The sequence below is a fragment of the Barbus barbus genome, assembly GCF_936440315.1.
Source record: "Barbus barbus genome assembly, chromosome: 16".
In the NCBI taxonomy this organism is placed as follows: Eukaryota; Metazoa; Chordata; class Actinopteri; order Cypriniformes; family Cyprinidae; genus Barbus; species Barbus barbus.
The window spans coordinates 22,867,218-22,893,135 of NC_136744.1; the positions used below are offsets into that span (position 1 = coordinate 22,867,218).

General features: G+C 38.5%; 3 protein-coding genes across 5 annotated transcripts in view; 1 reads left to right on the top strand and 2 right to left on the bottom strand.

Annotated features, from left to right (window-relative positions):
• LOC306882253 (son of sevenless homolog 2-like) overlaps nucleotides 1-14,935 on the bottom strand; it is a 21,169-nt gene extending 6,234 nt beyond the window's left edge. The window contains exons 1-19 of the mRNA XM_079436766.1: nucleotides 14,136-14,935; nucleotides 12,042-12,167; nucleotides 8,873-9,004; nucleotides 8,625-8,789; nucleotides 6,651-6,857; nucleotides 6,383-6,526; nucleotides 6,155-6,265; nucleotides 4,393-4,491; nucleotides 4,184-4,311; nucleotides 3,443-4,098; nucleotides 3,220-3,301; nucleotides 2,850-2,972; nucleotides 2,221-2,333; nucleotides 1,890-2,112; nucleotides 1,695-1,814; nucleotides 1,261-1,423; nucleotides 1,050-1,167; nucleotides 369-541; nucleotides 165-281 (exon numbers count right to left, since the gene is read on the bottom strand). Coding sequence (XP_079292892.1) covers nucleotides 165-281; nucleotides 369-541; nucleotides 1,050-1,167; nucleotides 1,261-1,423; nucleotides 1,695-1,814; nucleotides 1,890-2,112; nucleotides 2,221-2,333; nucleotides 2,850-2,972; nucleotides 3,220-3,301; nucleotides 3,443-4,098; nucleotides 4,184-4,311; nucleotides 4,393-4,491; nucleotides 6,155-6,265; nucleotides 6,383-6,526; nucleotides 6,651-6,857; nucleotides 8,625-8,789; nucleotides 8,873-9,004; nucleotides 12,042-12,167; nucleotides 14,136-14,210 — 3,075 coding nt within the window. The 5' untranslated portion in view covers nucleotides 14,211-14,935. The remainder of the gene's footprint in view (nucleotides 1-164; nucleotides 282-368; nucleotides 542-1,049; nucleotides 1,168-1,260; nucleotides 1,424-1,694; nucleotides 1,815-1,889; nucleotides 2,113-2,220; nucleotides 2,334-2,849; nucleotides 2,973-3,219; nucleotides 3,302-3,442; nucleotides 4,099-4,183; nucleotides 4,312-4,392; nucleotides 4,492-6,154; nucleotides 6,266-6,382; nucleotides 6,527-6,650; nucleotides 6,858-8,624; nucleotides 8,790-8,872; nucleotides 9,005-12,041; nucleotides 12,168-14,135) is intronic.
• A 1,048-nt stretch (nucleotides 14,936-15,983) lies between these two features.
• On the bottom strand, nucleotides 15,984-21,641 carry l2hgdh (L-2-hydroxyglutarate dehydrogenase). Its single transcript, XM_079437595.1, has 10 exons — nucleotides 21,410-21,641; nucleotides 20,625-20,740; nucleotides 20,392-20,543; nucleotides 20,153-20,284; nucleotides 18,825-18,987; nucleotides 18,712-18,746; nucleotides 18,462-18,629; nucleotides 18,221-18,378; nucleotides 16,914-17,045; nucleotides 15,984-16,803 (listed from the first exon to the last, which is right to left on the bottom strand). The coding sequence occupies exons 1-10, from the start codon at nucleotides 21,499-21,501 to the stop codon at nucleotides 16,608-16,610; spliced, it is 1,344 nt and encodes a 447-aa protein (XP_079293721.1). The 5' UTR covers nucleotides 21,502-21,641; the 3' UTR covers nucleotides 15,984-16,607.
• On the top strand, nucleotides 21,589-25,904 carry LOC306882743 (ATP synthase subunit s, mitochondrial-like). 3 transcript variants are annotated; one of them, XM_079437596.1, is made up of 5 exons: nucleotides 21,589-21,752; nucleotides 21,963-22,068; nucleotides 23,371-23,579; nucleotides 24,636-24,807; nucleotides 25,500-25,904. In XM_079437596.1, the coding sequence occupies exons 2-5, from the start codon at nucleotides 21,965-21,967 to the stop codon at nucleotides 25,612-25,614; spliced, it is 600 nt and encodes a 199-aa protein (XP_079293722.1). In that variant the 5' UTR covers nucleotides 21,589-21,752; nucleotides 21,963-21,964; the 3' UTR covers nucleotides 25,615-25,904. The 3 variants fall into 3 exon arrangements, with proteins under 3 accessions (XP_079293722.1, XP_079293724.1, XP_079293723.1); XM_079437598.1 differs by having other exon boundaries at nucleotides 21,657-21,752; nucleotides 25,484-25,904; XM_079437597.1 differs by having other exon boundaries at nucleotides 21,661-21,752; nucleotides 24,687-24,807; nucleotides 25,500-25,902.
• The last annotated feature ends 14 nt before the right edge of the window (nucleotides 25,905-25,918 follow it).

Genomic DNA, 25,918 nt, shown 5'->3' on the forward strand with positions numbered 1-25,918 from the left:
ATTGGATTCGTCTGAAAGTAGAAAGTCATATACACCTAGGTTTGCTTTGAGTGCGAGTAAAACATGGGCTAATTTTCATTTTTGGGTGAACTAACCCTTTAACAATTATTTTTATATATATAAACAGTTTTTTTTTAAGAAAAACAACAACAAAAACAACTCACAAATCTGGGTGGCTGTTTGCAGTTACGTGGTTCAATCTCTAGAGACTTGTTGAACAGGTAGTCAGAAAAGTCCTTCTCACTCATGTTTCCCATTGGATTCAGATTCTCGAAAAACCTCTACAAGACAAACAAACTCTTCTTAACATCATAAGAACTAGACGAAGGTAGAGGGAAAAAGTCAGAGTGAGTAATGAACATATAGACCTTTATATCGTGTTCTACTTTGAGGCAGTAGGGTTGGTTCTGGTACTGCTGGATTTCTCCAGTGATTTCTGCTACTTTGCGTCTTTTGCTAAAGTTGATCAGTTCTTTTCCATCACGTTTTAGAAAATCTGGATTTCCCTCTTCAGTCTTCAGAATGTTAGTCAGGTAGATACCTGAATACACAGAGCAAACAGACAGGAAACATCACATACACACACGTGTACAATGCTGTCAAAAAATGTTTTTCTAACAGTCAGTAAGGTTTGAAAAAAATTAATTAATACTTTTATTCACCAAGGACAGATTAAACTGATCAACAGTGATGGTAAAGACATTCATAATGTTACAAAAGCTTTCTAATTGAAATAAATGCTGTTTTTTTTAGAGTTTTCTATTCATTCAAGAATTGGTTTCCACAAAAATATCAAGCAACACAACTTTTGTTGAAGACTGGAGTAATGACTGATAACAATTCCGCTTTGCCGTCACAGGAATAAATTAAATTTCAAAATACACAACAGAAAATAGTTATTTTGAATAAAATATCAGTAATATCTGTTTGTTTTTACTGTTTTGACAAAATAAATGCAGCCTAAGTGAGCACAAAAGACTTCCAAAACATTAAAAAAACCTTACTACGCCAAACATTTGTAAACACATGCTAGTTTGTGTTTTTCTTACCAAAGAAAGGTACGCAAGGCGGGTTGATGGATTTGAGCTTGGCGAGGTATTTCTTAAAATGATCCTGACTGAGCTCAACAGCTTCCTCCAGAATCTTCCTCTTCCTCTCAGGCACGGCCTACATATACACAACAAAACCATATATTCCATTATTATCTGTCAAGTACTATTCTGATTCACACTATGAGTGCATAATAAACGAGCAGGTCACCTCAAACGTGTGGTCGAGACGATACACTGGTACTGAGTTGATGGCACTCACAATCTCCAAAACTCCATTAAAGTTATTGAGCTCTTGAAACACCTGCAGGATCTCAATAATACGAGAGAATACAGCAACCCTCTCGTCCACATTTTCAGCCTCTACTATACACCTGAGTGACAGAGAGAGAAAAAGAATTCACTCACAGAATTGATAACATCAAGAATGAAGATGATGTTTTTCTTCAACGTGAAATGTGTTGTACTGTTTATGGAGATGATACAATTGGCTATGTGCTAGTTCAGGGCTGTCCAAACTCGGTCCTGGAGGGCCAGGTTCCTGCAGAGTTTAGCTCCAACCCTAATTAAACACACCTGAAGCAGCTAATCAAGCTCTTACTAGGACCGAGTAAGAGTTTGGATAGCCCTGTGCTGGTTACTCACTTTTCAAACCACAGAGTGAGGTTGGTTGTGTGTCTAATCATCCTCAGCAGATTTGGAGAATTCTTCTCTTTATCTTCTTTTGTCCAAACGCTTCCTACCAGCTCAGATGGACGAACGGCTCTAAGCACACAAATGTACAATTATTAGTCAATGTACTGTCATTCTTATACATTCTTATAGTTCTGATTTGCTCACCTGTACAGATCAGACTCTAGAAGTGTTAACTGACGAGCAATTTCTATTGGATGAAGGGTCATGAGGTCAAAGGTGTCAATGTTTCCGGGACGACTGATGTGCCATTCAATAGGAGGAGGTGGGCTCTCAAAGGTGATGTTGTGACTGATGCCATTAGATTGAGTTTGTTTCTTCCGCCTCATGATCTTGATGATAGACTCCACCCACTTGCGCATCGATTTACCTGAAAAACAGAATATCAGATATAAGTCTCTAAACTTGTGTGTCTCATTGAGTATGTGTGTATGTATGATGCATGGACACTCAGCATATTTAGAGTGTATGTGCATACCTCTAAGTTGTGTGGTGCTGGTGAGGTATTCTTCAAGTCCACAGCTGAGTTCAGGATCATTCTCAAAGTCATAAAAGTGATGTTCTACCCACTGACGGAATACATTCAGAACCCTAATGACACACATACAGACATCAGACCGACGAGCTCACAGACACTGTTAGTGTTGATGGACAGCAGGAGTGTGTGTGGTGACATTGACTGAAATGAGCACAAGATGAAGCAACAACAGGATGGTTGGTCTTACAAAATAAAAAAAATAAAAAAATTATATATATTTATTTATCAAAATGACATTAAAGACATATTATTGCTAAATATTTCTAGTTCAAATAAATGCTGTTGTTTTGAAGTTTCAATGAATCAAAAAATGTATTAGTTTCCACTAAAATATTAAAAGAACAACTGTGTTCCACACTGATAATAATTAGAAATGTATCTTGATCACCAAATCAGCATTTTAGAATGATTTCTGAAGGATCATGTGACTGAAGACTGGAGTAATTACAGGAATAAAATGCTTCGCATTTTTAAGATATATAATAGAAATAGAAAACAGTTATTTTAAATAGTTATATTATCATGAGTGCACCATATATGGGTGTGCTATGAGAACGTGTGTGTTTTACCTGAGTTGGACAGGCTGCACGTATTCTCTGCGAAATCTCTGAAGCTCGGCCGCCATTGGTTGCTCTCCGTTCCAAAGTGCCTCTAGGTCTGCTTCTGATGGCACTGGCTCTGGAATCTCAATCCTGAAGCATCATGGGGAAACAATTAAAACTAAATTGCATGCACATACTATACATACTAACATGAAAGGGAAACACAAAGAAACAGCAGACAATGTTAACTTTACAAACCAATGTGTGTAAATGCAACAAACTCCCTGATGGACAGGCCAACATTTTAGAGTGATGGCAGAGCTGTGAATAATTTAACAGACGTCCTCTCTTCTCATTGACTGAACATGTGTGAGACACAAGTGCATGTGTGCGTTACCTTTCAATCAGTAGTGTGAGCAGGTCTTGTGGTTTACAGAAAGAACGGTACGTAGTAAGAAACGTACGCACGAAATTTGGGTCTGTGTGAAAAAAAAAAAGAACAGTACTTATAAAAGGCACCCAAGGACACAAATAAACACACCTAGGCAAAAGTCTGGAGACATTTGACTGAATTTCTCTCTTAAAAACCTTTTGATCTAAAGGAATGTTTTATTCTGTACCTGCATACATGTGGTATGTCAGTCTCTCAATAAGCTTGACAACTGTCCCGGCCTTAATAATAGGGATTCCAGTCTTGCGCTGCGCTCCCTCCTCAAATACAATGTTCTCCTCAGAATCCTGTATGGCAAACCGGTAGACATCCGGTGACGGCAGCCTCAGTGGTTGTGCTTGTTCCTCACGGTGCAGGACGGTGTCCAGCATGCGGTCCAGAGTGGGCCTGTACTGCAGTGTGACCAGCGCGGCCATCCATGCAGTCTTCTCTTCCGCTGAACGTGTGCTGAACACGGCACTGCTTTCCTCGCGGCCCACCAGCTCAAATGCATGACGAAACTCTGGTGAATCCTCACGATCTACGATGCGATACTTGCGTAAAACAAACTTCTCTTTCAGACGAAACTCCGCCCCACTGCCCGCCCCCGGCAACCTAGAGCTCTGGTTGGCTTTGCAGCTTATCATGAGGCCGTCGAACAGGAAGTTGTGCCGTTCGTGCTTGGCTCCGGCCCGTAGGAGCGCCCCCTCCATGATGAACTGGCTGCAGCACTGGCCGATATCTCTGCCCTCCCAACCATCAATACTCCTCTGGATGTCATTCATTCGCTTTATTGCTGCCTGCTTGCTGCGAGATGCACGACTATATAACCGATACAGGGGCTCCCTAAAAAAGAAAGTCACAAAAAAGAAAGATGAAAATGGGATTTGGTACAGACACATAGTTGTGCAAGCCCTGGTGTTTGCATTACCCTTGTTTGCGCCGTGGTTGGTGTTTAGCATATATGCGTTCAATGCTGCATTGTAGGTTGATAAGTGCAGTTTGAGCCTGTTTTAAACACTCTCTGTCGTCTTGGTCTTCACTGCACTCCTGCAATTGCTACAGAGACAATGATACACAAACCTCAAATTACACATTACACACGTTACTGACTGAGTGTGAAGTGTGTTTAGTACTCACCTGTAACAGTTCAAAGTAGTGCATGCAGTGGTAAACGGGAACCATCATCAACTGAGGAAGCACATACTGCACTGCCTCCTTAAAACCCTCTGCAATTGACTGAAACACACCACAGGAGAGAGAACATCTGAGCTCATGCCTGCAGAGATGAAGGCTTTGATTCCAACGCCCGCCCTCTCCCTGAAAAGTCTCTTTTTAGATTGGATTATTTGGATTACTTCAAAATGTGGTACATATGATTTCCAAGTTCGACTAATGAAAGAACAGGTTGTCTTAATTAGCAAAACTCTAAAAGCAGCGTTTTAAATTTCAGTTAGAGTCAATTCTAAGAGGTACGGTACTGGATAAAAGAGAAGCAAACATGATTGAAACAAACCTACATAAACAAAACAATCTCTACAAAAATAATTGAACTGATAAATAAAGTAGTTTGAAAAAAAGAAAAAAGGAATCCTCAGTGTCTGGAGATATTACATATTTTTAAACAGGTTTAAATTTATTAGGTATGTAGCAGGTATATATCAATTATCAGTGTAGTTATTGGTAACAAAAACTAAAACAAATATCAGATAAAAAACTATTAAAACAACTGAAAATCAGAAATTATGCCTTGGCAACTAACTGGAATAATATAATTTTTAGTACTAAAATTGCTAAAACTAATTTAAATCAAAGCTATACAGAAATATAGATATTTTTAAAAGCACAAAACAATTACTAAAACTTTAAACCTAAAATGAAAATGGAAAATATGACAGTAAAGCTAATTCTAATATTAATAAGAACTTAAAAAGAATATAAATAATACTGAAATAAACAGGGATGCACCGAAAAGCCGAAGCTGAACAAAATGAAACACTGGGCTGAAGGCTGAACACGGTTTTAGCGCAGATTTTTCTCACGCTTCGGATTTTGAACCCTGGTGCTGCGAGCTGTGCAGCGCTGTGAGCTGTGCAGCGCTGTATGAATACATGCAATCCGTGCGTGTATTTGAAAACATAACATTCTGCAGTTTATTTACTAATCGTTTGAGACCATTTCGCGATTTCAATCAATCACAGCAACCAGCAACAACCACCCCTTCCTCTTCTCATCAGAGACATGAGATGCAGCACCAAGCAGTCTCTCGCTGTCGGTGATTCTGCTAGTAATGATTTTTGCATCTCTCTCTGACAGTTTTAAATACTTTAAAACTGCAGATGTGTTTGCTGCATTAGTGCGCGCCTCTATTTGATCGCGTCACATCATTGTTCGGTATAGTTTATTCTGTCTTTTCGCTTATTACAATTTCGGTTGCCGAACATTCGGTGCATCCCTAGAAATAACACTGCCAGTTATCATCCAATATTAATTTACTTTAATTTACTGGTATCTGTTGAAATTGGATATTTAATTGTGCACGCTGCCTTCCACGTATTTTTTCCCCATTTAGTTTATCACTGCTGTAACAATATGTTAGAAATTTAATAACACTGTTAAATGTAATCTTTAGCAAATCTCAAAATTAATATCCATTTTTCATACTGTGCCCCCTAAATTCACTTTAAAGTGAAGCATTTATAAATGTTTTTATTTTGAATGTATTTAGACAAAATGGTAGATTTGTTATATTGCCAATTTATTGGTTACGTGCCATAACATGAAAATAATTACCGGCATATGTGTATCAGCCAGTATTTTAAGATCTCTATAATTTAGGTGGGAAAAAAAATCCAATATTTGAAAAAAGATGAACCAATAAGAGGCCAGTGTTGGCGCTGACCTGAAAGTACAGAGCAACAGTGGGGCGGGACATCAGAATGTTGAAATGTTGACAGAATTCTTTAGAGAGGATGTCCTGAGAGAGTGTCTCATAGGGATCAAACGCCTGCTCCTGTACACAACAGATATACACACACACACAAACTTTTCTAACAGCGCAGTAAGGTACATCATACATGATGGTAGTTCTCATTTTTGGACTCTCATGAGTGTTTATGAGTTTCCGTACCTCAGCGAGGTCTTCGAAGCAGCTGCCCACAAGGGGGTGTGGACTACCGTCGGCTGTCATTTCTACAGCATCCTCAATAAGACCCAACAGCTTAACTGTTAACTCGTGAACCTCTAGAATATTACTGAATGCCAGCTCCACATCCTACACACATAGCGGAGAGAGATAAAACAGAATAATTGATGATAAAGAGAATGCAAACAGCTAATCCCTGGCAGTATGAATATTTACATCAGTTCACATGTTCTGATTGGTCAGAAGAACGCACCTGAGTGGAGAAGTGTTTGCTACTGGACGTAAAGGCTTGGCGGAATACTTTGATGATGAGATCGAGTTCCCGCAGATACTGACGCTCCTCTGCGATCTCCAGACGCACAAGGTCATCATATGTGAGCACACCAGAGGAAGACACCTCCTCTACACTCTGAGACACCAGCCCCATCTCCTCTTCCTGATCGAACATATCCATTAAAACCTGAAGGCACACACAAAAGCAATACTGTTAATACATTAAAATAATCCATTTCAACTATTCACTATCATTTTTGTAGTTAATCTTTATTGGTCTTGGTATTCAGACCTACTAATTCAGAAAAAAGCTTTCTTGATTATTGGAGTAGAGTAACTTTGCATAAAATAATAATATTTGAAAATAACAGCAACAAGAACAATAATAAAATAACAGATCCCTGTAGACCATAATAATTAGCATCACAAAACTTTAGGCCACTTGGTTTTAAGATAACAATATTATGGTATCACAGTAAAAAAATGAAATAAATAAAAAATGAAATAAGAAACATAAAACAACATTTCTCAGATTTTAACCCATGTATTTTAAATTAGATTTTTGCTTCATCTTGAGCTAGATTTATCAACATATTTTACAGGTTTCAGATCTGATGAACCCAAATTAAGTGTAACAGACTTATAATGACTTAATTGTCGTTTCTAAATTAATTGTCCATCTTTTAATTTAATTTATAATTTAATTAGGGATTAAGAATGTCTCCATGTTTCAGATACATTAGAAATAAACAGTTGCATTAATTGTTTTGTCATCGCTAAATTTAATTTCTTCAGTAACTTCACTCGTAACATCCTTTCAAGAAACAATAGAGGTGGAAAGAGTACGAAAATATTTTACTCAAGTAAAAGTACCATTACATTAATGAAATTTTACTTAAATAGAAGTAAAAGTACCAGTCTAAAAATCAACTCAAGTAAAAGTAAAAAGTACCTAATTTAAAATGTACTCATTTTAACAGCGGGAGGGGGGCAAAAATGGGATTGACCAAAGATGTCAAACTCAGTTCCTGGAGGGCCACAGCCCTGCACAGTTTAGATATAACCCTAATTAAACACATCTGATGCAGCTAATCTAATCATTTAGGCTTATTTGAAAACTACATGGCATGTGTGTTGGAGCAGGGTTGGAACTAAACTCTGCAGGGCTGCAGCTCTCCAGGAACTGAGTTTGACACCCCTGGGATAGGCCAATAAATCTCAAACTAGTTGTTTTTAATTAAAAGAAAACACTGATAATGTCAAATCGCACATCGTTAAAACAATAATTACAATATTATTGCAGACGATATATATATTGCACACCCTGCTGCACCACTGTCTTTATGGCTAATTTGTGCAAAACCTTTTGCTAAACTGTCAAAGCTTCATTTTAACCACCAATGCAATGATGCAAGCATAACGTTATTTACCTTATATCTATATGCTTGCGAAAGGGTTGATGTCGAGATTTTTTAAGCTGCTAGTTTGGTCTCCCTAGGCAAACACAGCTTACACTGCATAACAGAGCATAAACATTGCCAGAGGTTCACTTCATTTCCTTCAAATTCAACTTCAGCAGAATACGACGGGGTTTCGTTTTCAGCTGGGTCTACACAACAATAACGCCTCTCTTGTCCGTCTGCATCTTTCTTGTGATTTTAGCGCGAGTTTGTTCTCCTGCCCATGCAGTAGTTTCCAGGGAGCGAACTCCGTAATTAATGTGTTTTAAAATGTAACGAAGTACAATACATCAAACAAGATATACTTGAGTAAAAGTAAAATTACAGATTTTAAAAATTACTTTAAAAAGTATAAGTACACAAAAAAGCTACTCAATTACAGTAATGCGAGTAAATGTAATTCGTTACTTTCCACCTCTGAACAACAACTATTTATATAGATATGATGAATCAGTAACTTTTTAAGAACACACACACACACACACATTTCTGACCTTGTCAGCACACATGGAGACAGTGATGTCTTGCTGGCTGATCTCGTAATGTCGAATGTTGCTCACGTAGTTTCCAGCCAGCTTGAGGATGTCGGCTGAGATGTACTCCAGCACAGCAACAATATACAGACACACATGATAGTCGATCTTATAACCCAGCACCTCCTGCACACACAAAACCAACCATGTGTTACGCTGTGTGCTAGCTAGCAGTTTGTGAATGTTGAATATGTTTGAGGTTTTCACACCTTCAGTAGTGGATGTATCTTATCGACTGGCAGCAGCAGTGGGTTCCTTCGCTTGCGCTTCTCTATTGCAGCCTGAGCGTCTCCCATGGCCCATTTATCGATGGGATTTGGGAATGTCTTCTGGACACGATCCTGTGATTACACATCAAGTCAAAGGTGACAAAGCTAATCAGACACACGTACTGCTTGATTGTATGCATGTATTTGTGTCTAACTGTCAGGTACTATTCAGGGTCATGGGGACCTCTTAACTTTACTATGTTCATAAAAATATATGATTCATAAGGCACTGACAGCCTTGTGGGCAGCGCGCCGACATACAGTGCAGTTGCACTACGGGCGTCCTGAGTTTGAATCCCAGCTTGAGGACATTTCCCAATAACGCCCCCCTCTCTCCCACTTTGCTTCCCGTCAAGTCTAAACAGTCCTATCATCATAAGGTAAAAAAAAAAAAAAAAACATATACAGTATCTCACAGAAGTGAGAACACCTCTCACATTTTTTGTAAGTATTTTATTATATCTTTTCATGTGACAACACTGAAGAAATTACACTTTGCTACAATGCAAAGTAGCGAGTATTGTATAACGGTGTAAATTTGCTGTCCCCTCAAAATAACTCAACACACATCCAATTAATGTCTAAACCGCTGGCAACAAAAGAGAGTACACCCCTAAGTGAAAATGTCCAAATTGGGCCCAATTAGCCATTTTCTCTCCCCGGTGTCATGTGACTCATTAGTGTTACAAGGTCTCAGGTGTGAATGGGGAGCAGGTGTGTGAAATTTGGTGTTATCGCTCTCACTCTCTCATACTGGTCACTGGAAGTTCAACATGGCACCTCATGGCAAAGAACTCTCTGAGGATCTGAAAAAAATAATTGTTGCTCTACATAAAGATGGCGTAGGCTATAAGAAGATTGCCAAGACCCTGAAACTGAGCTGCAGCACAGTGGCCAAGACCATACAGCGGTTTAACAGGACAGGTTCCACTCAGTACAGGCCTCGCCATGATTGACCAAAGAAGTTGAGTGCACGTGCTCAGCGGTATCCAGAGGTTGTGTTTGGTTAATAGACGTATGAGTGCTGCCAGCATTGCTGCAGAGGTTGAAGGGGTGGGGGTGTCAGCCTGTCAGTGCTCCATACACCGCACGCTGCATCAAATTGGTCTGCATGGCTGTCGTCCCAGAAGGAAGCCTTTTCTAAAGATGATGCACAAGAAAGCCCGCAAACAGTTTGCTGAAGACAAGCAGACTAAGGACATGGATTACTGGAACCATGTCCTGTGGTCTGATGAGACCAAGATACAGTTATTTGGTTCAGATGGTGTCAAGCGTGTGTGGCGGCAACCAGGTGAGGAGTACAAAGACAAGTGTGTCTTGCCTACAGTCAAGCATGGTGGTGGGAGTGTCATGGGCTGGGGCTGCATGAGTGCTGCCGGCACTGGGGAGCTACAGTTCATTGAGGGAACCATGAATGCCAACATGTACTGGTGACATACTGATGCAGAGACTGGGCCGCAGGGCCATATTCCAACATGATAACGATCCCAAACACACCTCCAAGACGACCACTGCCTTGCTAAAGAAGCTGAGGGTAAAGGTGATGGACTGGCCAGGCAGGTCTCCAGACCTAAACCTTATTGAGCATCTGTGGGGCATCCTCAAATGGAAGGTGGAGGAGCGCAAGGTCTCTAACATCCACCAGCTCAGTGATGTCGTCATGGAGGAGTGGAAGAGGACTCCAGTGACAACCTGTGAAACTCTGGTGAACTCCATGCCCAAGAGGGTTAAGTTAAGGCAGTGCTGGAAAATAATGGTGGCCACACAAAATATTGACACTTTGGGCCCAATTTGCACATTTTCACTTTCACTTTTGTGGCCAGCAGTTTAGATATTAATGGCTGTGTGTTGAGTTATTTTGAGGGGACAGCAAATTTACACTGTTATACAAGCTGTACACTCACTACTTTACATTGTAGCAAAGTGTCATTTCTTCAGTGTTGTCACATGAAAAGTATAATAAAATATTTACAAAAATGTAAGGGATGTACTCACTTCTGTGAGATACTGTATATTGTACTTTAAATTTCTACATAAAATATTTTAGACCTTGACATAACTATAAACTGGACGCTTCTACACTGGACGCTTTGTCGCGTCCAGCGTAGACAGACCTGTCGCGTTAGGTGTAGACACGGTGTAAGCCTTCTTTTGTTCCACAGACGTTTTCCTCTTTAGTTTTTTATCTGCTATCTCTATCTTTCTGTCGTCGCTTGGCTCGGCTAATGTCCGTCATGTGCACTGATGAGCGCTCTCTCCTCTGCATCATGAGTAGACACGCCCCTTACTGCTGACTGGCTACAAGTTTGTTTTGGTACTTGGCCCAGACTCGTTTTCTAAAGCGATTTTGAAAAAATGCATACCCCATCTTTAATGCAGCAGACGGCTTATATTTAGACAGTGTAATGCACAGATCTAATATAATGTTACCCACCCGATATTTTTCCCCAAACATTCACTTAAGATATAACAGATTCCCTCGGTTTCACAGACAAGGCTTAAGTTAGTCCCAGTCTAAAATGCATGTTTGAGCGGTCTCAACTGAAAATATCTTGCTCTGATATATCTTAAAATATGTCAGTGTCATTGTTCTGTGTCAAGATGCACACCTTAATGTTTTCTTCTAAGGCATTTTTGTAAAAGTTGCTTAAATATCTTAATTTAACTAAGGCCTAGTCCTGGCTTAAGCTAAGCCCTGTTTGTGAAACCGGGCTATGATGTTTGCGTGAATATATATTTAGCCTACTGTAAATCTGTTTATAGGGATCGTGCACTGTCAGAAGCGCCTTTATGTGCGCACATCAGATAACAGTCAGCGGAGAAAAGGTACTCCTCTCAGAAAACGTACAAATAAAGATACTTTTAGATGTTTATTTGTTATTTGGAGTATTGGGGTTGCTAGACGAGGTCTTAATGAACCATTTGACATTTTTCAAAAATTTTTTTTTGCATGCATCTTTATCACTGCCACATGTAAATAATATAAAGCATTCATACCCACTAATAGCATCATCTGTATAGCACAATTGCTGCCAGTTGACATTTCTCCCATAGTACACTATCTAGTATATGATAACACCGCCTATCCCTCATATGTCTGTATGTGTACCTCGACATCAGCTATTGTTCTGGGCTGTGTAACACACAGCTTGTTCAGGAGCTGTAGTATGAGTGCCTCAATGTGCTGAAGCGCATCTTCTTTAGCCGACAGGTTTGGATGCACTTGTAACTGCACCTGCACATATAAAAACAGAAAAAAGTTATTACTTCATTCTAACACTGAACCACAGATGCATTTGAATGGTATCACCAAGACAAATGCACATAAAAAAAAGAAGATAAAATAAAGAGTTTTAAAAAATCTGGTCTGTGATCACAGCTCTCTCACACATTTATAGATCGACACACTATTACAAAGCATGACATCATCTGACATACACACACTGTTATGCAGACACGCACACCTTCCTTGCTCTCAGTTTGGTGGACAAATGAAACAAACGAAAAAACCCTCTCTTTCCAATTTTATCCCCCTCCCACCTTACTGGGCTGTGTCCTGAAATAGGAATGCAGTCTGTTCAGGTAGTGTGGCAAAACCAGTTAGAGAAAAAGTGTCAGAGAGAGTGCAAACAGTAGCAGTCTAAAATAAAAAATAGCATTTGTGTGATGACAGGTGAAAGGTTAAAGGCGAGCACAGGTTCGAACACAGATTTAATCAACTTCTGCAATCCAACTGTGAAATACTGACCGAAAACACAAAGCAAATGCATGCAAGCACATACACACACGCACAAATACACAGATGAGAGATGGCTTGTGCTCTCTGCTTTAGTGTCTGGTTACATGCCGTCCTCCATTAGGCACTGAGAGCTACTCTACTGGGACCCCAAAACACACATACACACACGCAGATACAAACACACACTCTATCCCTCTGTCTTCTCCAGGGATGGGGGGATGATAGTAGCAGACAGAAAAGTATTGATGTAGAGAATGGGAGAGCAGGCAGAGAAAATGAGAGATGTGAGCGCTAGTGAGTCTACATCCAGAGTGAAAAACATCCAGTATGATATTTAAAAGCAATGCTTTGTACATTTACATCTGGACGCTTGGATGAATAATATAAGTTACATGAAACAAACTAATAGATAATTCTGTTATCATTTATTCACCTTCATATCATTCCAAACCTTTATGACTTTCTTCTGCAGAACACTATTTATTAGAAAGAATGTTGGTAACCAGTTTTGGTTACTATTGACTTCAATTGTAAAATAACCACTGAGACATTTCTCAAAGTATCTTCATTTATGCTACACAGAAGAAAAAAAGGCATACAGGTTTGGAATGACATGTGGGTGAGTAAATTAATTTTCTTTTTTTATTGGTGAACTTTCCCTTCAAGCAATGATCTGTTAATATGTTGTTTATAATTAAAGTTCTTTATTTGTCTCACTTCACATTTATTTCTAAGGGAATGTTTGGTTGGAAGCAAAAATCATTTCCAGCATCAGATCAGATGCAGCCTAAATCTTTCTTTCTCTCACAACCAAAAACATTCACACACACCATCTGCTCCCACGGTCTCCTGATGGTGCGAAGATATTTTGCTTGCAGTAGTGAGAACAAGACAGAAGGGAGATCTGGAATACATTTTTGGTTTATTCTGGCAGGGGAAGCCCTGGAATCCCTCAATCTCAAATAAAATGATCAAAAATAAATAAATGTGTATGTGTGTGTACATTTATACATACACACACACACACACATATACAAATGCACACACACACAAACAGAGTTAGTGTAATTTTTAATAGGACTAAGATTGCATGATAGTTAAACATTGGACTCGCTGGCCAAAGGTAAAACCCCATCAAAAAGTAAAAACCAACCAACTGAACTCTCCAGTCTAGACACTAGACAGGGCATGTCGTGTCAAAGTGTGTCAACTATGAAACCGTGCTTGTATGGCGTTGAGGCCATGATATAATATTAAAGATACATTCTTTGCATCTTGCACAGCTGCATCCTTCAGGAACACCTCAAAGCAGACACTACGTTACGCACAGCTGTGCAAATCATCATACGAGAAAACTCTAGATTTCAGTTCTGCAGAAATAATCTCTAAAACTCACTCATTACGCTTGAGATTCGATATAAACATAACGAGAAGTGTGAATGACGGACCGACCAGGGTCATTACCTTCCGCAGCGCCTGCACGAACAGGCCTCGCCATCTCGCGCTGTTCTCCTCGCTGGAGCCGAAGTCGTGCTGCATGCCTGCGGCCGCCGTCCGCGCTACTCCGCATCGGCCCCGAGCGCTCCCAGCCCCGGGAACAACCACCCAAGTTTAGCCGCTCTCACGGCGCGCACGCACACTCAAAACAAACTCAAACTCTACCGCATTTACGGGCCAGCAAGGCTTTCCAACACGTGAAACACCTCATTCTGTGGGGAAAAACTGTTTGTAAATCAAATTAAGCAGAGTGTAAAAGTGTCTGGGTCTCTGTCCTGACAGCCGTTGGAGTGTCGCGGTCGTCGTGCGCTAATTAGCCGCTAACATACACCGAAATTAGCCGCACATGCTAGTCGGGCAGTTCGCCCAAACAGGACAGCCGATGTCATGTCTTTCACAGAGGGGGAAATGTTAAACGCAGGCGTTGAGTGTCGTCAGGCTGGTGTTCGTCTGGCGGTGTTGTGCCTGCGGTTAACGGCAGCACATCTGGCGGCGCAGCGCGGCGGCTCTGTGGCCTCGAGACTCTTCATGAAGCGCGGGAGAAGGAGTTTCTCCAGCGCGACACTGTCATGTTGTTGGAGCCTGTCTGCTGGGCATATTCCAACCACAAAAGCGACGCTTGAATCCGTTGTAATCCGACGAAAATTCGGTGTGCTAATGTCTTTGTTTTTGTTGTTGGCAACCTCCCGATTCAACTCCGATGTGGTGCGCTCGTGTCCATGACGGTGTAATCACAGCTGCTCACTGCGCGCGCTTCCCGCATCTGCGCAGCCCAGAGGGAGGGATCAGCATAGCACTTACATGAGACGTCTTATTTTGGCACAATATACACTCGAGCGTGTGCTCCAAAAGTATTTAGACAATGAAACTATTGTATTTGACTTTCAGTAAAACGCACTGATTATCTTAAATACCTTGTCAGTTGTACCTCCAAATATTATTTATAATTTTTCACGATTATTTCACTTACTATAAATCTAAAAATCCCCCAAATTTCCAGCCACCCACCGCCATCGTGTGGTCAAGAGCGGAATGGTCACGTAAGATCATGTAAACACTTATTATTATGGGGAAACTTAAGCAAATTATGCTCTAGAAAGGGGGTTCTCAAACAGGAAACCTCCAAAGGGGCCTCAAGATTGCTTGAAATTATTGTGACCCTGGACCACAAAACCAGTCAAAAGAGTAAAATTTTTTTCAATTATAATTTATTTATTTTTTTACATTTTTTAAAGAATAAAGCTTTCCATTGATGTATGGTTTGTTAGGATAGGACAATATTTGGCTGAGATACAACTATTTGGAAATCTGGAATCTGAGGGTGCAAAAAAATCTAAATATTGAGAAAATCGCCTTTAAAGTTGTTCAAATTAAGTTCTTAGCAATGCATATTACGAATCAAAAATTAAGTTTTGATATATTTACAGTAGGAAATTTACAAAATATCTTCATGGAACATGATCTTTACTTAATATCTTAATGAATTTTGGCATAAAAGAAAAATGAATAATTTTGACCCATACAATGTATTGTTGGCTATCGCTACAAATATAGCCGTGCTACTTAAGACTGGTTTTGTGATCCAGGGTCACAATTAAAATATAACAAAACAAGCATTAAAATAAACTAAAACAATAATAATAATAAAAAATTATATATAAAGGTATTTCACCTCATCAACAACTGTTTATGATCTCAACATCTTTGAAGAACAAGGTATGAATTCAAGACCTGGGAAAGTAATGTAAACTAATAAAACATTAAAGAGAAATGCAAATGAATAAAATACTACAATAAAATAAAGATAAAAATATTAATGGGCCTTACTATAAAGAGCATACATTTTTATTTATGCTTACTATAACACACACACACACACACACACATATATATATATCCTTGTCCAGTGAATCACAATAATGTACATTCATTCATTGGATAAAGACAATGGCATCCCTAAAGAACATTCACCCTCTATAACTTCTGGAATCTTGAAAATTTAATTTACAAAACCAAGGACTATCAGACCTTCAAATATTGTTACAGGCAATGGTTCTACACTGAAAAAATCAGAAGAGCTGTTAGAGGTTAGATATAATTTGAAGACTCATCAGCTAAAGAATTTGTCATGGTTTATTTTTACAATATTCAGAGATGGAGTGAATTCATTCTATTAAAAGGCATCTACCTTTGTACATTATTTTAAGGTGGTTCTTTTTCCTCATAAATCAGATTTACAAAGACATAACAGTTACCCAACATTTCCTAAAATCTGCATCATTTTCAGAAGATACATTAGAAAAGAGCACCAGAAATCTCTTTACATTGTCCACACTATTATAAAAGTAAAACTTATTCTATAATTATTCTTTTATCTTCTGAACTGAAGTATAAGAGTGAGAGTGTAATCAAGGTTATGGCAGCGCATCTGAGGTATGTCTACAGTTGAAATCTTTTCTCCAGTTCATCAGCGATCATCTCAGCGATGGCCAGGGAGGAGCTCGCAGCGGGTGACGGGGCATTGCGTACGTGCAGAATGCGGCTGCCCAGCTCTCCCTTCCCACCGTCAAATACAAAATCATCCACCAGGTTTCCTTCAGCATCCAAAGCCTGTGCACGCACACCTGACGGCCCCCTGCACAAACCAACACGCTCAAAGATTTACAAGCAGGACAACTGTGATAATAAATAAGAATACGTATGACTTTTATAAGCTTTCTCAATAGAGTGTTTGCGTGTCTGTACCTGAGGACATCACTGGGGCTCAGTTCAGCTATGAACTTCTGCAGGTTCTTTACCTGAGCACTGGTAAACACACCTCTATATATTTCTCCCATTCCATACACAATATTCTTCATTACCAGCCTCTGCAGACCCCTACACACACACACACACACACATATGAGGAAGGGGCCTCGTTTTTAATTCCATGAGCTGTCTAGAATGAACAAACCTATGTATTTAAAGAAATATTTTGGGTTCAGTAAGTTCATGTCCATAATTAGTGTCTCACTGTAACCCAGATACCTAGAAAACTGGTTCCAATTAATTTTTGTTGTAATCAACATTATGCCACAAGTGTTGTTGATTGAGCTAAACTGAACCTTGAACATTCCTTTAAGTGCACTCTATGTATGAGAATGTGTCAATATGAGTGTACACTACTGTTGAAATGTTTGGGGTTGGTAAGATTTTTTTTTATTGTTTTTTTTTTAAGTATCTTATGCTCATGAATTTACTTGAGCAAAATTACAGTAACAACAGTAATATTGTGAAATAGTATTACAATTTAAAATAACTGTTTTCTATTTTAAAATGTAATTGTGACCCTGGAGCACATAACCAGTCATAAGTTGCACTGATATATTTGCAGCAATTGCCAACAATACACTGTATGGGTCAAAATTACTTACAGATTTTTTCTTTTATGCCAAAAATCATTAGGATATTAAGTAAAGATCAAAACTTAATTTTTGATTAGTAATATGCATTGCTAAGAACTTATTTTGGACAACTTTAAAAGCAATTGTCTCAATATTTAGATTTTGTTTTTGCACCAGATTTTCAAATAGTTGTATCTCAGCTAAATATTGTCCGATCCCAACAAACCATACATCAATGGAAAGCTAATTTATTCAGTTGTCAGATGATGTATAAATCTCAATTTTAAAAAATTGACCCTTAAGACGGGTTTTGTTGTCCAGGGTCACAATGTATTCCTGTGATGGCAAAACTAAATTTTCAGCATCATTACTCCAGTCTTCAGTGTCACATGATCTTTCAAAAATCAGTCTAATATCCTGATCTAATGCTTTTTTTATTAATATCATTATAAGCAATGTTGAAAATAGCTGCGGCTAAATATTTTTGTTTTTAAGATTCATTGATGAATAGAAAGTTCAAAAGAACAGCATTTATTTGACATTGAAATCTTTTGTAGATTGTTTTTACTGTCGCTTCTGATCAATTTAAATTGATATTTTCTTTAAAAAATATATCTTACTGACCCCAAACTTTTGAACTTCTATATGCAAAAGTGTATTTCACTGTACCTGAAGGAGACCGCATTAACGAAGTCTTGTGTGTCAAAGTCAAAGAGTTTATACCCCTCTCGTTTAAAAGCCAACACAGCGTTTGGGCCAAGCCAGACACTACCGTCCATACGAGGAGTGAAATGGAATCCAAGAAACGGGAACCGTGGATTTGGCACCTCAGCACACAAACAGAGTCCTTAAACACGTTCTCATATCTCTGTGTATTATGTGTTTGTGTGGGGTGTTTCTACTGACTCACAGGGTAGATGTTGCCCCTGACCAGGTAGTTTTTGTCTGGCTTAAGCACCAGGTAATCTCCTCTGAAGGGAACGATACGGGGCTCTGAACTACAGCCAGATATCTCAGACAGCCGATCAGAGTAAAGGCCTCCACACGTCAACACAAACCGACACCTCACCTCCTTCCCCTGCACACAAACATAGCTATACTAAGAAAGACACCAACCCAAAAGATCATAAAAACACCATTCACACAAATCAGTTTCTCACCTGTGAGCTTTTGATGATGATGGGATATTTCAGCCCTAAACAGACAAAGGAATGAATACAATACATTTAAAGAAAAAAATGGTCTGAGACATTGAGCAAGTCACATGACTCACCTTCAGCACTTCCAGCTGGGCTTTCTGCTGCCACCTTAATGTCAGCTGCTTCAAAGTCAGTTATCACAGTGCCACCTGCTTCCTGGAAGTCCTTACCGTACGTCAGAGCTACTAACCGCCAGTCTACAATCCCTGTGTTTGGAGAGTCTAATGCCATAATGCCCTGTGTATAAACAAAAAAAATACCATACGTTATTTCATGCACAGTCCACTCTCTGATTGATTGATCCATATTCTACACAAAAATGGCACAGGTTGGCTGAAATCAGCAGTTCCCAGCAGATCTGATTGGCTGGAAGTACGCATCTTCCAGGGCTTGAAGGGTGCACCAGTAAACGACTGAAATTCTGCTTTATTTGCTAATATAATATTTGTTTTTATTCATCTTGGACAAAACAGAAATTCTAATTACTAAAAGTCACACTATAGAGTCTGTTATTGTCGTATTATATATTTAAAAAAAATATGATCTATAAACAAAACAAACAGTGATTAGTTACATTTCTTGACATTTGGATGGTCTCTCTGTCTAAATAGGATTAAAAAATACTTTTAAAGTACTATGGGATTGTTATTTTAAAGTTCCTTTTTGTTGCAATTTTTTGTATATTTTGTTATAAATGCCAATAAATAAAGTATTAAAAAGAACAACACTTTTAAGTAAGGACACATTAAGCAAGGATGCAATAAACAGAACAGAAGTGACATTTCTTATGTTACAAAAAGTTTATATTACAAATAAATGCTGTTCTTTTGAACTTTCTATATATCGGTACAAGTGTTTTCAGTATTGATGATAATAAGAAATGTTTCTTGAGCACAAAATCTTCATATTAGAATGACTCTTGAAGGATCATGTAACACTGAAGACTGGAGTAATGACTACTGAAAATTCAGCTTCGCCATCACAGGAATAAATTACATTTTTAAAATGTTAAAATAAAAAACTGTTGTTTTAAATTGTAAAAATATTTCACAATATTAAAATTTTTCCTGTTTCTGAATAAAACAAATGCTGCAATTTGACGTAGTCTTCTTTCAAAAACATCAAAAAATCCTTCCAAACCCCAACTTTTGAACGGTAGTGCATGTGAGGGCCAGCTTCAACATAAACAGACGTAACCACTGAGGTTATACAAAATATAAATGCATATATGATCATAAATCATAAATAGGTTAATATTTCAGTGTTTGAAACAGCAGGCCTAAGGTCATCTGAATCAGGTAAAGGCCTGATGACAGTACTTTTGCAATCTGCTGGTTATTGATCAAACCAATGGATGGTACATAAGTGGAAAATATAAACTCTATATAAACATGTCACTCACCCTGCAGTACGGCTCTTTCTCTCGGATGGCCTTGGCGTCAATCAGACGGAGATCTTGTACGCTGTTCACCTGACCGCGTTCATATAGAGCTTTCAGACGGGGAATCTCCTCTCTCTCCACTGCTACGATAAGCTGAAGTCACACACACAAACACACACACACACACACACACACACAATACTACAGGGACAAATCTCTTTGGTATATGTGGAATTATGGGGGCCTATGCTCATTCTCACCTTGCCACATTTCTTATAAGGCACACCTTTCTTCTGGCAGTACTGATATGTTAGCATGGCTCCACGAACACAAAGCTGAGCCTTCAGAGAGCCTGGTGTGTAGTATATCCCAGAGTGGATCACACCGCTGTTATGACCTGTCTGATGGAGAGCTGAGGGAAGGAATACACAAAAGAAATGAATATGAAATCAGGGCAGATATGAAGAAGTATCTAGAACAAACACACACTTACAAAGCTCCTTTTCTTTCTCCAGCAGGGTAAAGGTGAGGTTTGGATGCCTGAGGATCAGCTCTCTGGCAGAGGCCAGTCCAACAATCCCTCCACCAATGACAGCAACATCAAATGAGCTACACAATATAATGGTATAATATTAGTAATCCGATATTGTATATTTAACTGTGAATGATCATGTTTTCTATTTATACATTTTGATTACCCTTGCCGTCATCTTGTGCTCACTTAAAATTGATGTTAATGTTAAATAATTGAATTTTACTGTAAAAAAGAAAACTGCACAATAAATGTCTATTTTTTCATATAATTTATAATAATGTTGCGATGCCTAAATTCCTTTGTAACATTTAAAATGTCTGATTTTAGTTTGTAGTGTTTTATTTTTAATTTATTTAGACAAAACAGAATAACATTAGACATTTACCAGTTATTGTCCGTAAATTTAAAGAAAACAGCTTCAACCTTTTTGACTTTCCTTCTATGGAACAGCCAGAACATTCTGTGAAATATCCCTGCCTTTTTTCTCCATACAATGGACGTCAATGTGAGCAAAGCTGTTGGTTACCAACATTCTTCAAAATATCTTCTTTTACGTTCCACACAAGAAAGAGTGTAATACAGGTTTGGAATTTGAATGCATTCTGACTACAGTTGCACTCTACAGTAACAACACTAATACTAAGTCATACAGCAGCTGAGGTATTTTTAATAGTGTGACACTACAGTCACTGTGAGGACTCTGTACTGTAGTTTCAATAACTCTGTAGTGCTGTTATTCTCACCCGCTGTGGTGTGCAGCTCTGCACGCTGCATACTTTGATCTCTGTGTCAGTAAGCGCGCGCACACAGATCCGCTACCGAAAGTTCGTATCATAATTCCACAAATTACGTTTTCACTTTTCCTAACAAATTTATTATAACCGTGTAATCATAGTGCTAGTCGCTGACCCGGTACGGTTTATTCTCGAGTAAAGGAATCTTCCCTCTGTTGTTAGGACGCTGAATCTGTCCTTCGTAGCCCCGCCCCTTACGTAAACGTAACGGGTGAAAGATCAGCGAGCGCGCATGGAGGACGGAGCATGTAAATAACAGATACTCCGATACAGCAGCGACCAGAACCGAAGGGTCAGTTTTGTAGGATTTACACTATTTTATTGTAGCTGTGGTATGAACCGATTGTCTGGGAGCTTCACTGCATATTTATGTTTACTACATTTAGAGGTTTGATACGTTGTCCTCCATATTCAATGACACGACCATCAGCGTACAGTATTGAACAGTGCGTCTTCATATTTTGATATCTCATCTGTTTCTCTCTCTTTATTTCATCCATAGACATGAGATTGTTCACCTGGTCAGCGCGGAGGATTCTATCCGCACATAAGCAGGTGTCAGGGGGCAGTCGTGAGTTCTGGGGGTGGCTCAATGCGGTTTTCAACAAGTAAATTTTTGTTATTTTTCAAAACAACAGTTATGTAACTGGTTAAATATCTTTCTAGTGTCATAATTGATTTCCTTTCCCAACCTATAGCAGACTAATGAACTTGAGGCTAATTACAACAAAAACAATGTTGAGTGTGAGAGCCATAAATATCTATAAAGGGTCTAATCAATGTCTAGAGTAATTAGTCTCTGTACCATAGAGTGAGGAATCCCTATGGAGACTAATCTAAATCTGCTAATTCACAACAACAGCTCTTATTTAGAGTCTTAACTTAACACCAACTTAATAACATAATAGCATCTAGTGTATGTTTTATGTGCTTTTACTGGCCATCATTTGTTTTTAGTTTCTGCAATTCACTTGAACAGTCCTGAAGTGTGACAAATTTATTTTAAAAGTTCCATGTAGAACAATGCTGTACAAAATAGTTAATAGTGGTCAACAAATGTGTCTTTCATTTATCAAATACTGATGCCAAAAAGCTGTGTTGCCACTGGCTGCTATAATATTTGAAATATATATTTTATACATGTGTGTGTGTGTGTGTGTGTGTGTGTGTGTATATATATATACAGTTCAGTCACAAAAAAATAAGATATACAGTGCAAAAAGTTCAAAAGTGAAATTTTATTTATATTTATTTAAAAAACAAAAATTACTGGTATTAAGTTGATCAAAAATGACTTATATTTATTATGTTGTCATGTTATATAATGTTAATTTATAATGTTGTAAATAGTTTTCTATTTTGAATAAATGCTGTTGATTTTAACTTTCTATTCGTCAAATAATCCTGACAAAAATGTTTCATTTTCAACAAAAATAAAGCAGCACAACTGTATTCAACATTGATAATAATAAGAATTGTTCTTGAGCATCAAATCAGCATTAGTATGATTTCTTAAGGATCATGTCACACTAAAGACTGGAGTAATGCCTGCTGAAATGTATTCAGCTTTGCCGTCAAAGGAAAAGATTACATTTTGAAATATACTAAAATAGAAGAGTTCATCTTAAACTGTAATAATATTTCACAATATTATTGTTTTACCTGTATTTTTGATCAAATAAATGCAGCATTGGTGAGCATAAAAGACTTCTTAATAAAACATTTAAAAAAATGTATCGACCCCAAACGTTTGAACGGTAATTTATACAAAACTGAAAATCAAAAATGGCTAAATAGCAGTTGATTCATTGGTCTGTCACTGGTTTTAGATGGCATGTCACTGCTTGAAATGTCACGTCAGCTCTCCAAATGCAGTGATCTGTAATTGTTGTGTTCTTTGATCAATATAGAGTTGATTATGAGCGTATTAAAGCAGTGGGTCCTGATCGAGCCGCTGCCGAGTGGCTCCTGAGATGTGGTGCAAAAGTCCGGTTCCGTGGTTTCGACCGCTGGCAGCACGACTACAACGGACTCCCGACTGGGCCGTTGGGCCGGTACCGGATAGAAGCTATTGATGCCACAGAGTCCTGCATCATGTATCGTGGTTTTGATCATCTGGGTAAGTGATCGATTAAACACATAAACACTCTTCTCACTGCCCTGACCCAGTTACCTTTATGTAGCAGAGTTATATTTTAACCTTTAGCATTGTGACATTGCCTATGCAAATTTAATGAAATCATCAGTGAATGGAGAAGGTCAAACACCTGCTTCAACTCTAAGATCTCTTACTCCATTTGCTTCAGCAAAACAGTCTTGCATTATTTATTAAATTAGACCCCAGAGAGGGAAAGTTTGTGAGTACGCTACCGTGTGTGTGTGAGGTGTGGTGAGACACTGAGACACCGTGTGTGTGTCACAGGTGAGGATGAGACACTGTCTGTGTGTCACAGGTGAGGATGAGAGATTCAGTTGTGGGGAAAAAGTGACGTAAAGCTAAGGGGTGTTTTACACAGACAGATACAGTGCATGCAGTCCTTTCTTTTTCACTCGCATAGGCTTTTCACACATCCAGTTTACTATACAGTACACTACATTTTACATTTCTACTCTTACTGTACTCAATATGACAACACCAGCCAAACCCTAACTTGCTTGTTTCACCTAGTAATATGCCAACCAGCTGATTATATCAGAGCTTGGCAATTTTGCATTGCATTCAGGATTTCTGTGGATGCAGAAGACAGAAATGATAATACATCTAAATATTCAGTAAAACACAATGACATTGACACTTAAATTAATGTAATTTAGTATGTAATTATAATTTAATTTAATATGAAATTCTGCTACATAAAATAACTGATGGAAAGTTTTTTTTTTTTTAAATAAATACTGTTTTTTGAACTTTCTATTCATCAAAGAATCCTGGAAAAAAAGTATTAATTTTTAACAATAATATTAATCAGCACAACTGATGAATTTAATGCATGCATCCTTGCTTAATAAATTAAAATATACTGACCTCAAATATATTTTTACTTTTATTTTATTTGTTTAAAAAAAATGTAAAGGTTAAAAAAGGTTGCTGACCCCTTGGATTATACTATATTAATATTTACCAAAGGCATCTAAAGAACTGTTGGTACTAATACGCCTTTGTTTTTGTGTTTAGAGGGTCTTGAGCATGTAGAGGAAATCAGGTTCAATAAGTGTATTTATATAGAAGATGCCTGTCTGGAGCGTTTGAGTCAAATAAAGACACTGCAGGACAGTTTGAAGAACATGACGATAGTTTCCTGTGGCAACGTGACAGATAAAGGAATCATCACTCTTCATCACCTCAGGTATGACAGCAGCATCTTTTATTTCAGTTTAGTTCTCATTATTATATGATGTTGATCATCTCAAATGACCAAATATTGGAGAATTAATCAGCCAGGGTTGCTTTTCCCAGAAGCATTGTGAGCTTAAAGGAATAGTTCATCCAAAAATGAAAATTTCCTGAAAAAGTACTCACCCTCAGGCCATCCAAGATGTAGTTGAGTTTTTCTAAATCAGAACAGATTTGGAGAAATGTAGCATTTCATCACTTGCTCACCAAAGGATCCTCTGCAGTGAATGGGTGCTGTCAGAATGAGAGTCCAAAACAGTCCAACAATGAATTTGTCTGTATATAAATCTTGTGAAGCAAAAATCTGCATGTATTGTGCTGTTTTCTCTTATTTGGACTGCTGACGGTACCCATTCGCTATAGAGGATCTATTGGTGAGCAAGTGATGTAATGCTAAATTTCTCCAAATCTGTTCCAGTGAAGAAAAACTCATGGATGGCCCGAGGGTGAGTAAATTCTAGGCAAATCTCATTTTTAGGTGAACTATACCTTAAAGTTGATCATAGAGACCGTTGCTGCCAAAGGTTTTAATGATCTACTTTTGAGAAGCGCAGCCCGGGTTGATATATTGGTTTGTCACAAGAGTAAAATCTGTGACTTCTGCTATTGAAATCATACGTGTCTGATAGTGTGTGTGTGTATTAGGAACCTGGAGTGGCTGCTTCTCAGTGATCTGCCTGGTGTAAAAGATAAAGATCAGACTGTGGACAGAATCCAGACCGCACTTCCCAGACTCACCATAGAACTGGACCTCGCTTAGCCAATCACAGCGCTTCTCAGAGCACATTTGGGAAACCATAACTATCACAGCTTTATGACCAGGCCAGACAAGTCCTCTGGCTGATGTCAATGACTGCTGTGGCAACAGTATCCAAGCAACTGAGCATCCCAGGGATGGATGCAGCTCCTCTGCCTTAGAGGTCAGTCAACAACACCGAATTAGCTTTGATCCAACAAAATTGAGTTTTGTCAGACCACCCGGGGCAGTTGAACAATGTTATATTGCTGTTATCAATAAATCTTCAACAGTTTTGTTGTTGTTTGCTTCATACACTTCTTGTTTC

Coding starts and splice junctions, on each gene's coding strand:
- LOC306882743 (XM_079437596.1), top strand. CDS start 21,965: ATGAGATTGTTCACCTGGTCAGCGCGGAGGATTCTATCCGCACATAAG. Junction 23,580..24,635: donor TCGTGGTTTTGATCATCTGG/GTAAGTGATCGA, acceptor TTTTGTGTTTAG/AGGGTCTTGAGCATGTAGAG. Junction 24,808..25,499: donor ATCACTCTTCATCACCTCAG/GTATGACAGCAG, acceptor TGTGTGTATTAG/GAACCTGGAGTGGCTGCTTC.
- l2hgdh (XM_079437595.1), bottom strand. CDS start 21,501: ATGATACGAACTTTCGGTAGCGGATCTGTGTGCGCGCGCTTACTGACA. Junction 18,988..20,152: donor AGAAAGAGCCGTACTGCAGG/GTGAGTGACATG, acceptor GTTTATACACAG/GGCATTATGGCATTAGACTC. Junction 18,630..18,711: donor TCATCATCAAAAGCTCACAG/GTGAGAAACTGA, acceptor GTTTGTGTGCAG/GGGAAGGAGGTGAGGTGTCG.